The sequence below is a fragment of the Cervus canadensis genome, chromosome 18 (genome assembly GCF_019320065.1).
Source record: "Cervus canadensis isolate Bull #8, Minnesota chromosome 18, ASM1932006v1, whole genome shotgun sequence".
Classification (NCBI taxonomy): Eukaryota; Metazoa; Chordata; class Mammalia; order Artiodactyla; family Cervidae; genus Cervus; species Cervus canadensis.
Genome location: NC_057403.1, coordinates 40423840 through 40440104, shown reverse-complemented (window position 1 = coordinate 40440104; position 16265 = coordinate 40423840). Strand labels below are relative to the sequence as shown.

The following is a 16265-nucleotide window of genomic DNA, read 5'->3' as shown; positions in this document are numbered from 1 at the left end:
AGTCCATGCGGTCGCGAAGAGTCAGACACACCTGAACAACTAACACTTTTCCTCTTAGGTTCCAGTAGATATATAGTCAAGTGTGCAACTGAGTGTTTCAGACACCATTTTAAGTAGATTTCATTGAGAAAGGTGTTGCTATTCATGCTGTTTACTTTTTGTTTGCTTTTCTTAGCAGCAGAGAGTTTTCTATAACAGAAGAATCTTTTCAGATTTGTGAATGATGTGTTTGAATGACACATCTATATTATTTCCTGTTATTTGGTCTTCTGGAGGTGAAAATCCCCCATAGTATGGAGTATTACATTTGTTTTTCTCCTCTGGATGGCAGCTGTCATTAGCACTTACCTCAGTTCTTCCTTAACGTTTCCTTTTTGGGTCCAAGACAAATTTTTCAGCCTTTGAGACCAGGCAGGATTATTCATTTCTCCTTTTTTTTTCCCCCCCTCTCTTTTCTTTTTACTGTCATTTGCTTTTGGTAATCCCCTACTCTGTTCTACCCTAAGTACTCCTCCAACAGTTCAACCAAAAAAATTGTCTACTTTTCCCTCAAAAAATGTACTTTCTTAAACCAAACTCACTGCACAAGAGAAGTATTAGAATCATTCAGTGCTTTTCCCAGACAACTTGAAAGTTACAATCATGGATAAGAATACCTTCTGTGACTTAAACCTCAAGTGCTCATTGCCACTGCAGACAAATAGTTTTCAACACCTGAATGACATGTAAAAATATCAGAGCTGCCCTTCCTTTTGGGGGAAAAGGGAAGCTCCAACCAAATATTTTACAATCTTTCCCTTCCCTTTCCTCTGAAATATCTTAGACTCTAGAGACAAAACATCCTCTTGTTAAAATGTCCTCAGGTGGTTTCTGTTTCAACTGGCAGGTGTACTCTTGATATACAGTACATCTTTCTTACCTACTTATTTTGCTACCAAATAATCTTGTTGACTCCAAGTTTTACACATTGACCTCCCATTTAAACACAAGAAAATTGTGGTCTTCGGAATGTCCGGCAGGATATTTTAAAAGCAAATGTATGGGGTAGGCTTCCCTATCTTAATAGGGTTATACAGGTATATGCAGTAGACAGAGTTCAGCACCTACATGTTTAAGAACTGTACATTTTATGTAAATGTAACCTCAAAACATATTGAAGCCAGTTAGTGATATACATGCTGATTTTTTAAGGGAGAAGTACATTGATGCCTTTGAAAAGCATCAAGAAAAAAAAAGGTGGATTGATGATGGATATAGGTGTGTACAGATGTGATAAAGCAAGTACAGTAAAATGTAAATAGTAGAATCCAGGTGGTGGGTATATACGTATACACTGTAAAATCCTACTTTGCTGTATGTTTGAAATTTTTCATAATGAAATATTGGAGGAGCATAGTAAACATGACACTAGAAGCTATCACTTGTAAATGCATTCACTGTCTTATGGGAAGATTCCAAAACATTTTTTAAGAAGAGAAAATCATTAAGATTTCCAGTGTATTATATATTGTTATTGTTCATGCTGTACAATTTAGCCTCTGTGGGGTGGACTGGAAAAAAGTGCTGCATTCACTATTTTGGAACAATAATGTAAAAATGACAGCAATACTAATTTTATGCCCAAAGTTTGGTTTTTCTTCCTTCATTTAACCAGCCTCTCCTTTCTTGGCAGCATAGTCCTGAGGTTTTATTTTTCAGAGAATAGAAAATGTTCTTAAAGTCACTAAGCTGTATTATGATTGAATGCAAGCAAATATTTGAATAGATGAATCATTGATTCCTGGACCATTTGTTAGAGAGGGTTAGACCAGTTGGCAGATGTCTCTGTGGTGAGTTATGATGGTAGAGGTCTGTATTTTGAGTACCAGCCCTCACTGCTTTAACACTAACACTGAGAGCCCAAGTTTGATTTTTTTCCCCCCTCTCAGAGCAGCTTTAAAACATATAAAATGGAGAATAAGTCATAAATGATACTGAAATGGAAAGAATAGCCTTTATTTCCTTTTTTTCAAAGGGGAGGATAAAAATAAATAATACTGCACTTCAGAGAAGTAGATTTGCAAAGGAAATGTTTGATTGTAATTAGGTCCTTTCAGCAAAATGGTTATGAACCCTGAGATGATTTTAAAAGCATTACCATTTAGATGGTAAGAGAAGTATTTTTACTCATAATGGCATCCAGTGCCATATCATCTATCAGAAAATAATTTCATTCATCATGAAATCAGCTGATGGTTGTATATATTTAAATTATGTGACTAGATTTTTTTGTTGTTTAAAAACTAACTTGACCATCTAATGCTAAGTAGTATATAGATATTACAAATGTGTTGCCTTTACATAATCTCTAGTCTTACTCATTTTCCATCCCTTGCCGTCTGTCAGCCCTTGAATAACATTACCCATAAGCAGCGTACCATCTTGGTTTAGTATGATGCTTCACAGGGGGCTGTGGTGGGAAATACAGGGGACTGCTTCATCCATTGTGTTGACATGTACTGTACATCATCTGTACCAGATGTAACTGTATTCTGGTGGGTTTTTGACTGACCTCTCCAAAAGAGTGTATTCAAAGATAGCCTCAGTTCATTTCTCTGGAAAAGGAGATTCACTTTTTAGACTCCAGAAGAATCACTCTTTAGTGTTCCAGCTTGTTCCTTCATTCAGTCAGGAGGTCTTGCGTACAGTCCCAGTTTCTGTGTTAGGTTCTATAGCACAGTGATTTCCAGACATGGCTGCCATTGGAATCATCTGAGGAGCCTTTAAGAAAACACTTGCTTGGGCCACATCCTAGAAATTCAGATACTGCCTATTTGGAGTAGACCAGGACTTAGTATTTTAAGAGGCACCTAAGTGATTTTAATGCCCATCACCTTTGGGGTTGATTGTTAAGCTACATTCTTTTCCAAGGTTTTTTTCCCTTGGAAAAAACATACAGATAAGTAAACATCGTTTCAGTGCAGTGTAGATGAGTTCTATAAAAGGTAAGTTTGTTAGTTATCTTAGTGCTCATAATTAAGACAGGTCTTATTCCTAGCCCCCAACTCCCAGATCATTTGGTTACTTCTGATTAGCTGTGTACTCATTTGATAATAACATCTTGCATGTGGGGATCCATTTAAGTGTTGGGCACCGTGCCATGTTTTACAGGTATTATTCCATGTAGTCCTCACAGAACTCCTGTGAGGTGTAAGAACTGTTACTATCTTCCATGTTTTGAAGTGTGTCAGTAGTCAGCATAATTGGAATGCATAGCTGTAAGTATTGCAGGGCTGGGACCTGCGCCCAGACTGACTGCAAAGCCTGTGCTCTGTACTGTAGGTGGCCTCTGGTGTCCTGTATGAGATGGTAAACTGAATGTTACTGTCTTAAAACAATGGTCTGTAGAAAGTGAACCACATAATGCTTTTTGGAATGAGATAAAACAAAGCTGTATAAAGTGTTTAATTGTTTAACTTCAGCACTCAGTCTTTTGCCTAAAGTATTCACAGTTTAGTCTCTGAGAAGTATGGTGAGTGATGCTTTTCCAGATGAAAAGCTATCCATGTTTTAGTCTTAAATAAATCTGAAAGATCATACACTATGTTCACTTATTTGTCCTGCTTTTGGCTTTAACCTTCAAGAACACTCTGTATGCTCATTTAAAGATCACGGCTAAAAAATTTGAAGATAACAGCTCTGATTTTTTTTTCCTTGTTTGCTTCATAGTCTTTCCTTTGAAATGCCTCATGGCTTCTCCCACCTAATTAGCTTCTTTGCACCTGGTCTTTATAGCTAATCCTTAAAAAAAGAAAGTTTTTGGTTTTAAAATTTTGAAAATATAAATTTTTTTTTTTTACATTTCCTTCTCTTAACAAATTTTGTAGCTGACATCATTTTCTAGGGCATTTAAAGAAAATGACTCTTGGAAGAAATTGACCTGAACTATACCTCAGTTCAATTTGGGAATAGGAAAAAAAAAAAATGACCACATATAATTCTTCCAAATTAGTCAGATTTTTAGCAATACCCATACGCATTTCTTCCATTTGCTTTGAAACATACTAAATAGAAATGTGCATGAATTATTCTACATTCAGTTTAAATAAGCCTTAGCAAAAATAATTTGGATGGAATAAAGTTTAAGAATTTGAGATCCAACAAACTCTTATTTTCCTTATATATTTATTTTTAAATTAAAATTCTTTATCCATTTGGAATTTTCAAATATGGGGAGGAATCTTGTGATTGTGGTAGGAACCTCATTCCCTCTACTTGGATAGTTAATTGTATCATCACATCACATGTGTGTCATGACTCATACTTTTCCACTGGTTTTCCATGTCTACAAACGTCTTTTTAACCCACTGCTTTCCTCACAATCACTCCCATCCTTGCAGTGATGGGAATGGTATGCTATTACTTGCACTCTTTGCTGGCTTAGAGTGTGTTCTCTTTTATTTATTTTTGTTTTTTTATTTATGTTTGGTCACGCCACACACCTCATAGGATCTATTCCCTGACTAGGGATTGAACCTGGGCCACAGCAGTGAAAGCACTGAATCCTAACTACTAGACCATCAGGGGACTCTCACTGTGTTCTCTTTTAAAAGGTTATTTTCAGCTCAATCCTTGCATCACGCTCCCTACCTATGCTTCAGTCATATCCTTTACAGTACAACCTCCAAATTTTGAAGATGGCCTGATTCTTTTGGAAGAACCAAGAACATCTGTGGTCTTATACTTGACTCACCTGTTGCTGTCTTGGTACTCTGGAGGGAGATCATGTCTATCCATTTCCTCTCCTCTCCCCTTCTTCCCCTCCCCTGTCCCTCCCCCTCTCTCCCACTATTACATTAGATTAAGTATTATATATATAAAGAATTTTTATCTCCATCTACTTTTTTCCTTCCATTTTTTTCCCTTATGAGTAGTAATTAAACTGGGCAAATATTTGAAAGAATTTGCTGCAAATCTGTCCAAAATAACAGAAACAAGTTTTCTCTTGCCTCTAATCCCATTATTTTCATATTTATATCTATTCCTAAGCCAGTGCTCAAGATAGGAGGATTTATTTGTAAATAGCAAATGTTGCATAGAGACTCCATACCAGTCTCTAATCCTTATGTGTCTGTTGGTGTCCTAACGGCTCCTGGTCTTCAGGCCTCCACGTGATTTTTTTTTCACCCTTTGCTACTGTGTTAAGTCTCCTGCTTCCAAATCTTTACTTCCTTTTACACCTAACCAGATTTTCTCAACTTAATGAAGGGCTGACTCTATCATTAGGCTTTTTTTTTTTTTTAATGATAAACATGCTGTGTGGGATGAGAATGGCCATCCACAAATTTCTGGAGAGTGGGGACTACATCTTGTTCTTTATTCTCCCAGTGCCGACCTGGTGCCTGATAGCAGGTGCTTAGTATTTTCAGACAAAAGATCATTGGTGCTTCCCTGTTCTTAACCTTGTAGCAGACATGTGCAGCAAACTTATCATTGTGAAAAATGTAACCTTGTGATATATATTGACCTTCCCCCAAACAAAGTCTTGCTTTCATAAAGGAAAAACTTTGTAATTACTTGTGTTATCTCTGTGAATTCTCAAGTGTCCTCCAGATGGGAAATCTATGCAGTTTGGTCATTTAAACAGAACACTCTACCCTTGTATTATTCTTGTTATCAAGTGGGTGCTATCACATTGTATCATAACTTTTTTTTAACAACAGACGTTTATAATTAGATATTTTATTTGAAACATATTAAATTTTCTCATTCACTCAAGAAATAGTTGTTTTTTTTTTAATCCACAAAAGGAGGCCTTAAAGCAATTGTACACATTCTTCTAATGTATTTCTATATGGATAGAAACACACATACATTTAAAAAAGAAATCTATTGTAACTCCTGTAGTTTAAAGGATGTGGTTTAGCAACCAACTTTATACTATAATGACAAAAAGAAATCACTGGTTGTTAATTCTTATATAAAGACATCTCTTTGCATGAGAAGCCTATAAAAATAACCAAAGATGATTCTTCACTGTAGTCCTAATATCTATAAAATCAAATTGAGTAGCCAAGAAACCTTTGACTCATTTTCTTTTCTCTTTTAGACCTGCCACTGGATGACCAGGATTCCTTGTAATTGATGATGTTGGAGATCACCTCTGCAACTTTCTTCAGCATTCAGTTGTTAAAAACAAATAGGATGCAAGTTCCTCAACTCCAGATTATGAAAACAGTACTTGGAAAACTGAAAACTATCTAAATGATTGTCTTTGGTTGGGCCGTGTTCTTAGCAAGCAGAAGCCTTGGCCAGGGTCTGCAGTTGACTCTTGAGGAGCACATAGCCCGCTTCCTGGGGACTGGAGGTGCCGCCGCGACCATGGGCAATTCCTGTATCTGCCGAGACGACAGTGGCGCGGAAGACAGCGTTGATGCCCAGCAGCAGCAGGCTGATAACCGCGCAGTGCCCACTGCAGACGTGAGAAGCCAGCCCCGGGACCCTGTGCGGCCGCCAAGGAGAGGCCGAGGGCCTCATGAGCCAAGGAGAAAAAAACAAAATGTAGACGGGCTAGTGCTGGACACACTGGCAGTCATACGGACTCTCGTAGATAAGTAAGTATCTGGCTCACGGTCACCTCCTATCTAATGAAAAGCCTTATGCCAGGAATCATAACTCTTGGACTCCTTCAGTGCGTTAGGATATATCTGCCAAGCCTCATTACTCATAGGGCAGGGGGAGACTATTTCTTTTCTCATCAGAGTAAATTATAAGATTTGATCATTTTACTTGCTGACACCTACTCCAGTCTGGAAATGTCTAAACATTTCTGTAGCAGAATACACCGATGCAAGCTTTGATCTCTGTTGGGGAATGTAGTCAATATGGAGTGAGTTTGTGTTGAAGCCTACAAGAGGAAATGGTTTCGTGAAGACTCACTCTTATCTTGCTTGGCTATCTACTGTACTGACGAGAGATTCAAGATAAGTTGTTTGACCAATAACGTTCAGGTCAGTCGCTCAGTCGTGTCTGACTCTTTGCGACCCCATGGTAGCAAGAATGTAGCTGCACACAACTTCTGTTGGCAATGGAAGGACGTAGGTCAAGGGGAGTTTCTATCCTCCTCCCTCTTTTACCAATATATCCCTTAGCTGACCCTCCTAGATCCATTTGGAAACTTGGAAATTGAAAGAAACTGCAGGACACACCTGTACTCTGTTTTGTTTCTCCCCCTGCTTTGTCTAAGTGCAGAATCCCAGACTGAATAACAGTGAGATTAAAGGGTGTTGATCAAGTTGAAAAAGTATTTTAACTCAACCATATAGCACAGAAAGGAGCAGTAAGTTTTAGAACTGTAGTGGACAAAGGTTCAGATTCTGGCCCAGCCCCTTGACTAGCTACATGACACTGAGCAAGTCACTTCTTTAAGCCTCAGGTTCCTCAGCTATAAAAGGAAAGTAATACCTTTTTGACAAGGATTATCATGAGAAAATATATATAAATCATCTAGTAAGGTGGCGCTAGTGGTAAAGAATCTACCTGCCAGTCTGGGAGACACAAGAGACGCAGGTTTTATCCCTGTGTCAGGAAGATCCCCTGGAGAAGGACATGGCAACCCACTCCAGTATTCTTGCCTGGAGGATTCCATGGACAGAGGAGCCTGGTGGGCTGCAGTCCATGGTTCAAAAAGAGTCAGGACGTGGCTGAGCACAGATAGAAATGGTGCCTTGTACAGAACATGTCCTCTGTAGAGGATAGTTGTTATTTCTTTTTTTTTAAGTTCTATCTGGTTTCTTTTTGCTTCAGGGTCTGCCAGTATATTTAAGTATCTAAACATGATAATCACATTTATGAGAAAACAGTTTTGTTTAGTTCCTGAAAAATGATAGCATAAAGCAAGATATACCTGTGCGTATTATTTTGCTTTTTTTTTTCTCATAGAAATAAATTTATTTTATATATTTTCTTTCTGCTATAGAGCATGCTAGGAAATATTCTTACAAATATGCTCTGTAACCATCTCAGAAAGGCCTTCCTAAGTTTATTAAAACCTGCCTTTGAAGTAGTTCTGGTATCTGAATTTAATGTCATTTTAATATGTTTGTAGGAATATCTATTTAATATAAATCTATGCCATTTACATCCCCTAAATTCAAGCAAAGGTCTAGAAGCTGTTATGTAAAGTTTCTTCATGGTGACATTTAAAGCATGCTATGAAATTGTAATGAAAAATTGTCCTTCCCAAATAAGGAAATAAACCACAGCAGTGTTATTTAAGCCCATTGGGAAAACAGGTACAGAATAGACTTTGCCATATTTTTTATAGGGTGATTAAGAGAGGTGATTAAGGAGCAAAGCAGGAGCTTTATTTCTAAGCTTCAGTACAGTATTACACATTATAAGTGGACTTATGAGGCAAGTAGTGTACACTTGAAAATGGAAAAATTTGGCAGGTGCAGAACAACTATAGAGGGACATGTTGGAGAATATAGTGGCAAAATCGGGTTCAGAGAGTTTGTAAACATAGTTATAGAGCTTTTTTTTTTTTCTTAGAAACTGCTATAGAGAAAAGAATTTGCTAACCTACAAAGTTTATAAGACTATTTAAACATAGAAGACAAGACAGATGGGCTTAGTAAGAATATGTGTAAAAGGATGTACGCAGATATCACATTTATAAAATGATCTTAATATTTATTGTTCTCCTCTCTCTACTTGTTACTTACAAGAGAATGACCTTGATTTGAGAGGACAGCATGGTTCCTAATGGCATAATGAGAGCATTGTTATAGGAAATACACTTGAAATATATACTTAATTTAAAAATCATTCTGAAGTTCAACTCTTTTGCCTTTTTTTCTTGTATTATATCCTCAGATTGCTGATGGTATTAATGTTACTTATTCTCATGACTTTGGAATTTTAATTTGCAGGCACCTCTCGATGGAAGTTTTTTTCTGTGTGTGTGTTTGTGTGTGTGTGCACGCACGTGTTCTCTTTCTCCATTTCTCTCTGTCACTTTCGTTGTCTCCATCTGGGGCCCAGGGGCCTTCAGTCTACAACTGAACCTAAAAGTGGTGGTTCTGAGGTCCCACCCCACTCTAGGAAGCCCAGGTCCTGCTGCATGGCTTTCTCTGCCTTTTTCTGTCACTGGAGACTTGCAACTTTATGCCCCCTGCAGCTCAGGCTACTATTTAGAGCTTTTCAACTCCTTTCACTGAGAGGGGAATGCTGTTCCCACTTGATTTGGTAAGTCTGCTCCATCCCTCGCAACAGTGGGGCTTTGGTCCCCCTTACCTGCCTTGCAGACGTAAAGCTCCTGGTGACCTCTGTCTAGTTCCTGGCCCAGAGCTTAGTGATCTTATGGTTTTAGCATTTGCCTCCCGCCAGAAGTTCCTGCTCTGTTTCTGTTCCACAAAGAATTTTTGTCATCTTCTTTTTTTGTATATATAATATTTATGTTTTATTTGTTTGGCCGCATTGGGTCTTAGTTGTTTGGGCCCACGGGCTTACTTGCCTGGTGGCATGTGGGCTCTTAGTTCCCCAACAGGGAATCAGACCCACGCCCCCTACACTTTAAGTTGGATTCTTAACCACTGGACCACCAGGGAGGTCTTTATATTGTTTGAGGGTGGGGATGTGTGTGTCCTTTAAGTGTGTCTGTATAGAATTCAGGTGCTCATATTCCTCACTGGTCACTGACCTTGTCATTTTTATTATTTTGCCCTTCTTCCCTAATCACATTGTCCTTTTTACCTCCCACCTCCAAATATCAGTGGGTAACCATTCTTCCGAATTTAAGGTATGTTCTTCTAATCTGTCTGAGATATGTTTATGTCTGTGTAGGAAGCTTATGTATATTGTTTTGTATATGATTTTAAAAATTTACTCAACGATTAGAGAAGTCTCTTTGATTTTAATTGCTCTCAACATTGTGTTTGAGACTGCTCAAAAGTACTATATTTTGTTATCCAGTAATGAGGTGACAGTCACTTAGGTTACTACTTCTGAATTCTTGTTCGTACAAATAGCATTTTAGCAAATAGCCTCATATGCACCTGTGTAATTATTTCTCTTGCATTGTTGAATATATGCATACTTAATTTCATTATTGCCAGATTGCCCCAGAGCAGTGTTTGTATTGGTTAGTTATATCATTTAATACAATTTTTTAAAATAAGAATTTCCCCTTATTTTGAAAAGGAATAAGATGCATCCAACACCGGCACCTAATGAGTACCTAACATAAACTTATAATTCCCATATTGCAAGGTTATTCTGAGGGTTAAATGATTGAAAACGATAGTTTTTTTTGTTTGTTTTCTTTTTTCACAGTGAAACAGAGAGCCACAATATGTAGACAAATAAGCAGTGAATATATTCTTTAAATAATTAGATGATCAATTTGATGGAATATATTTCCTTCATTACTAAATTTTCCCTAAAGCATCTCTTTGAATTCCTGAGATCACAGTTTGAAAATCCACTGAATTCGGGGGAAAATGCCATTTTAGAGCAATGACTAATTAAGTTTGGTTTCTTTTTCTTCTAACCTCATTTTATGAAGTTTAAGCATATAGTGATATTTACCAGAACACCACCTAAAAATGAAGATGTTATGTAGGCCCTTGCTTCTGTAAGTCCTCATTTGGGATTGCATTTGCCTTCCTGACACTTCTTGAGGTATGTATGAGGAAGATGATGTTGGTCTCCCTGCCTTGTCTCTGTTGGCATTGGGATGTCAGAGGTAAAACTGAAAGTGGGCTCTGGCTTTCAGTATTAATCCTGTGCTTTGACTTCAGGCCACATGGTGGTCCTTTCATGTGCTTTTCTGCCCATTTTGTTAATGTTTGTGGGCTGTCATGGACAGTGACCTTGGAAATAAGTACATGTGGTGTGCATTTATCCTTAAAGAATATAGCTCTGGTTGTCTCCTCCGTCTTTCTCTACATTCACTCATATTCCTTTCTTTCTCTTTCTACCCCCCCATACTTCCAGTTTGAACTTCTGTTTGAAATTGTCCTTTCTTATTTCTTCAAGTTTGATGTCTTGAATGTTTATTTTTCAGTGATCAGGAACCTCCCTATTCAATGATTACATTGCACGAAATGGCAGAAACAGGTATTTTTTAAGTTTTTAAAAAGACTTCCTAATTAATTAATGATCATGAAGAAATGTAGCCGCTTTTTAAAAAAATACTTCAAAAATACTTAACATACATGATGAGGAAAAAAGCCCTTAGTCTCTGGAAATTTTCCTGCACAAGGGCAATAATTAAAAGCACTGTATTGTATTCTGAGCATATACTGCATCTTTCAGTAATGGTTTTATCTCACTGGAATTATTAAAATTATTTTGGCATTGACAGATCTTTGACTATAACTCTTCTAGAATGAGGAAGATAATTTTTTGTTCCTCAATTTTCTAAATGTCATTGAGAAAATAGAGCCAACTGTTTCAGATACTTAATTTTCTCAGTTAACTCCTGTCATAAATAAAAGCTGGAAACTTTTAATCATAATTTGAGAACCCAGAAACATAGCTGGAATTTTCTTCAAATAAAGATACCCCTAAATCACCAGACTCCTGTAAATTAAAATTTTTGTTTCTACCGTGATGACCAGCAATTGATGACCATGTCCATGCCAAATACTAGCTGCTTTAAAGCTATAGGATATTTCTATTCTCCAAGAGTGGTGCTATATTAATGTGAAGTCATCTTGTGTTATATATTTTCACATTTTAAAAATAGTGACTTTATCATATAATCTTGTTGATTTGCTCTTAGATGAAGGATGGTTAGACGTTGTCCAGTCTTTAATTAGAGTTATTCCATTGGAAGATCCACTGGGACCAGCTGTTATAACATTATTACTAGATGAATGTCCATTGCCCACTAAAGTAAGTTAATAATTATCTTTTATGAAACTGACATCTGTGCTTAAACACAGGATGAATGACCACAAAGAATATCTGGTATAATGCATTTCCTCTTTATATATAGTATTTTGAGTCTGTTGTATTTAATATTAATTTCATTGTATATATTTGTTTTTTATTACCTATGAATTGTTACATCCTCTAAGTAGCTTACTCAAAAACTTTAGTTTAAAATTTTTAAAATGTCAAAAATGGGAGCATTTTGGCCAACTTCTGGGGTTGACCAAAAAGTTCATTTGGGTTTTTCTGTAAGAGTTGACGGGTCCAACCCAGGTATCTATAATGGCATTCTTTGAAATTAGAAGGGAATGTTCAATTGCTAAGCTGATTCTCTCTCTAAACAATATCCTCATGACAAAACTTTCTTTAAATATTTTCTATTAAGAGAAAAAAACTATTAAAAGCACTTTTGAATCTTAATATTGGTATATTGGCATAACTTTGATTATTCCAAGTTAGAACAAAAGTATCAAATTTTCGTTGCCTTATTCCATATGGTCTATGGAATCCTTTCTTAAAAATTTTCGATTCTGGCATCTTTCATTTGTCTAAACCCCACACATTTAGGCCCAACATGGAAAAACATGGACAAAGGGAAAAAGTCTTTGATCTTGTCATTGATGAGTTGACCTTTGCCTAGTCTTATAGGAGGTTTATATTATAATTTGCCTTAAAAATTCTGGTGATATTTGTTCTTGATTGATTAAAAAAATATTTTTTAAGGAACTTTTTATTTCAATATCACTAGGCCCTTTTGTTTTATGATTATATTGGCATTTGGGTGGAATGTTTAATGACCCAAGAGTATATAGCATATATTTGATACAACTGATACATTTTGAGTGAAATGTTATTTAGAAATTCATGTAAGAAAACTTTCAGATTGATCAAATAATATTTCCTGTCAATAATGGTATCCTTTGGGTATATTGAATCATGTTTGCATGGTAATTCTGAGTTAATTTAACACCTGGTTATTACTTTTGTGTCAAAGAATTACCTTGGGGATGAAAAACCTAAGTCATATATTTATCAGATCCACTTGTATGTTTTTTTTTTAAGGATGCACTCCAAAAATTGACTGAAATTCTCAACCTAAATGGAGAAGTAGCTTGCCAGGACTCAAGTCATCCTGCCAAACACAGGAACACATCTGCAGTCCTAGGCTGCTTGGCAGAGAAACTAGCAGGTAACTCTGGGAAGCTCCCCGAGGGAAAACCTTAAGTTGTTTGACATTAAGGGGAAGATGGAAGTTTAAAACAAAGAGCTTTCCTATTAATACAAGAAATATTTTTCTTTCTTCTTGTTCTTCTTCTTTTTTTTTTTTTTTTAGTAAAAACGTCTCTCCCTAAAATCTCTTCTAATAATGGACCTCTACTGATGAGTTGTTTTTTTTTTAATTGCACCTCGCTGAGTGCAGGCGCAGGCTCTTTATTTTTTTTTTAATTTTTACAGTGTTGTGTTGGTTTCTGCCATACAGCCATAATTATACATACTCCAAGATGAAGATGAATAGTAACATGAATTCTTCAACTTTGCTTTCTTTTTTCCAAATTTGTCTTGGTTATATATGTAGCTATTTGCATGTGTTTATAAATTTTAGAATCTTGTCAATTTTGAGAATAAAGCATATACCAAGATTAAAAAAGAAAGTTTTCCTTATTTGCTTTAAAAATTAAAAATAACAGAAAAGGCTAAGCTCATATGATATTGAATCTAATATATACATATATACACAGTTTATAAATTTTAGCTAGATAAGAGTTCTATGATTTTGTTGGTCTTAGTTACCAATTCAAATAATATGACACATTTAATTATATCCAGTGTTTGTTGTATTTGTATAGGTCCTGCAAGTATTGGTTTACTTAGCCCAGGAATACTGGAATATTTGCTACAGTGTCTGGTAAGTGAGACATCAAAGCTAGTTATTCTTAGTCATCTAGAATTGTGCATTTTTCTAAAATTGCCAGCTTAGCCACTGGCACAGAGAATGGAATCAGCTATAAATTTTATTTGCAGGTGTTTCCTGAGTGTTTATCTATTCCCTCCTATGTTTAAAAAAAAAAAAGTAAGGGCAGGATAGGAATTTATTACAAGCAAAAACAGCTGAGTCGGTCTGGTTTTAAATTTAGTCATAAGATAGGTGTTATGATTGGCTTTTTCGTATGCATCCTTAGAGTCTGCTAAATGGTAGTAGGAACCTCCACAGTAGAAACAAAAGTACACAGCATTCCAAGCCAGGAAACTGTGAGGTCAGTTTCCCAGTGTATATAAATCTCTCTGTTCCTCCATCCCTCCCTGCTCCCTACTGCTCTTTAAACTATTGTTGTTATTTGGTGTATGGCCTGTGAAGCTTGTGGTTTGCCAAGGCTGTGCTGTCAGATATCTTGCACTGCTGGACTAGGCTTGTCTGGTCTGTAAGTTATTTTTTGCAGGTCTACTATTCATTGGCCTTTTTCAAAATCTGAAAAATATTTTCAGTACCTAGATAATGCATACTTAAAGCATTTAACACTATGCTAAGTAAGCACTGTAGAAATGCAGAAGTAGTCTAACAGTCCTTTACCCTCAAGAAGTTTCCTGATTAGTTCGGGGAACAAAACTACTCAGACAAGATAATTAGCCTCTACTTTATGGCGGGATATGATCAAGGGCAAAACTGCTTCCTTCAGACCAAGTGCCAGGAGTTCTGAGAAGTGACTAGGAGGTGGGAGGTATGGGTGATGGGGACTGGGAATTGTGGGAGCTGGACTTCCTGATAAAGGTGAAGCTTCACCTGGGTCACAGCAAAGGGTGAGAATTTGATAATGCACACAGGAGGAGAAAAATGGGCTTTGGGACTTCCCTGGCAGTTCAGTAGTTAAGACTATGCTCTCTGAACACAGAGGGCACAAGTTTGATCCCTGGTCAGGGAACTAAGATCCTGCATGCCACATGACGCAGCCAAAAATTTTTTTTAAATAAAGTTTTTTAAAAAGTGGGATTCTTGGCTAAAGGCAAATCACTGGCAGAAGCCCAGAGCCAGAAATGGCTGTGTTCCCAACATATTACAGAGAATTGTCTGATCAGAAGACAGTACTCAGAGACAGGATGATATAGACTTAGTAGCCAGGTAGGGAGGGCTCAGGGTCTGAAAAGCCAGACAGAGGGATTGAGGGTGGTTATGGCAAGAGGGAGAGTGCTAAACAGGCTTTGTAACAGGGATGAGCTTTGCAGAACCCAGTTGGGCACCAGAAGAGTGAATGGAAACCAGGTGATGTTCTGGAGCTCTTTTGCAGGCTCCTAACATAACTGTGGGGAGGAATGGCTGGGAGCAGATGTGATGTTAAGCAGATAGACCTTTCTTCAAATGTGAACACATGTGATGTGAACTTAAGTGTAACTGAAAGAGCTCACTTGTTGCTCTCACCCACCTACAATCAGCATTTGTAGACTTCCTTTCAGAGAACAGATTGAAAATGAAGCCATGAGTTGTTAATTTCATTATTTATAATTTTGGAACCTGGTAGTGATGAATGGTTCTAAGAACAGATTGAAAATGAAGCCATGAGTTGTTAATTTCATTATTTATAATTTTGGAACCTGGTAGTGATGAATGATTCCTTTTAGGGTTCTGAATGAAAAAGGCATTTTTAGCTACACTTCTAAGCTTCTGTTTGGCTTGCTTAAATGAATGTAAGAATCAGCATGATTTCATTTAACAAAGTTTTCATTTAACAAATATAAATGTTACTAAGTAAAATAGTGCATTTAACAAGATACTTTTGACATTTTCATATCTATAAATGAACAAGAAAATAAGATTTTAGGAGACTATCATTGTCAGTTACTAACAATAGTAGCAAGTGGGTAATCAAGGACTTGAATGAGTAAAACTTTTATGACTGCTCCAAAAAAAAAGTCTAGCACACAACGGGTAAGAAGAGGAAATTGTCACCCCAGAAGGGCAATTATATATATATATATATATAAAGTGTATATATGTATGTATGTATGTATTTATCTTTTGTTGTCTTTCAGAAATTACAGTCCCACCCCACAGTCATGCTTTTTGCACTTATCGCACTGGAAAAGTTTGCACAGACAAGTAGGTATAGTGACTTCTTGCACTAATGATCTATATTGCTTGTTAAAAATGTTAATTTTTCTTAGTTACTGGATGAGCTGACGCCTTTGAACCCCAGACATGCCCACATTCTGGGGAGTTCCCTGGTGGCCTAGTGGTTAGGATTCTAGGCTTTCACTGCCGTGGCCCTAGGTTCAATCTCTGGTTGGGGAACTAAGCTTCTGCAAGTCATGCAGCTAAATAAATAACATGCATACATTCTGATTTGTCTAGATAA

General features: G+C 36.8%; 1 protein-coding gene across 1 annotated transcript in view; it reads left to right on the top strand.

Annotated features, from left to right (window-relative positions):
* RSPRY1 (ring finger and SPRY domain containing 1) overlaps positions 1-16265 on the top strand; it is a 35957-nt gene that overhangs the window by 4352 nt on the left and 15340 nt on the right. Inside the window, exons 2-7 of the mRNA XM_043437557.1 lie at positions 6089-6593; positions 11048-11100; positions 11768-11880; positions 12982-13108; positions 13767-13825; positions 15943-16009. Of these exons, the coding sequence (XP_043293492.1) occupies positions 6244-6593; positions 11048-11100; positions 11768-11880; positions 12982-13108; positions 13767-13825; positions 15943-16009 (769 nt within the window). The 5' untranslated portion in view covers positions 6089-6243. The remainder of the gene's footprint in view (positions 1-6088; positions 6594-11047; positions 11101-11767; positions 11881-12981; positions 13109-13766; positions 13826-15942; positions 16010-16265) is intronic.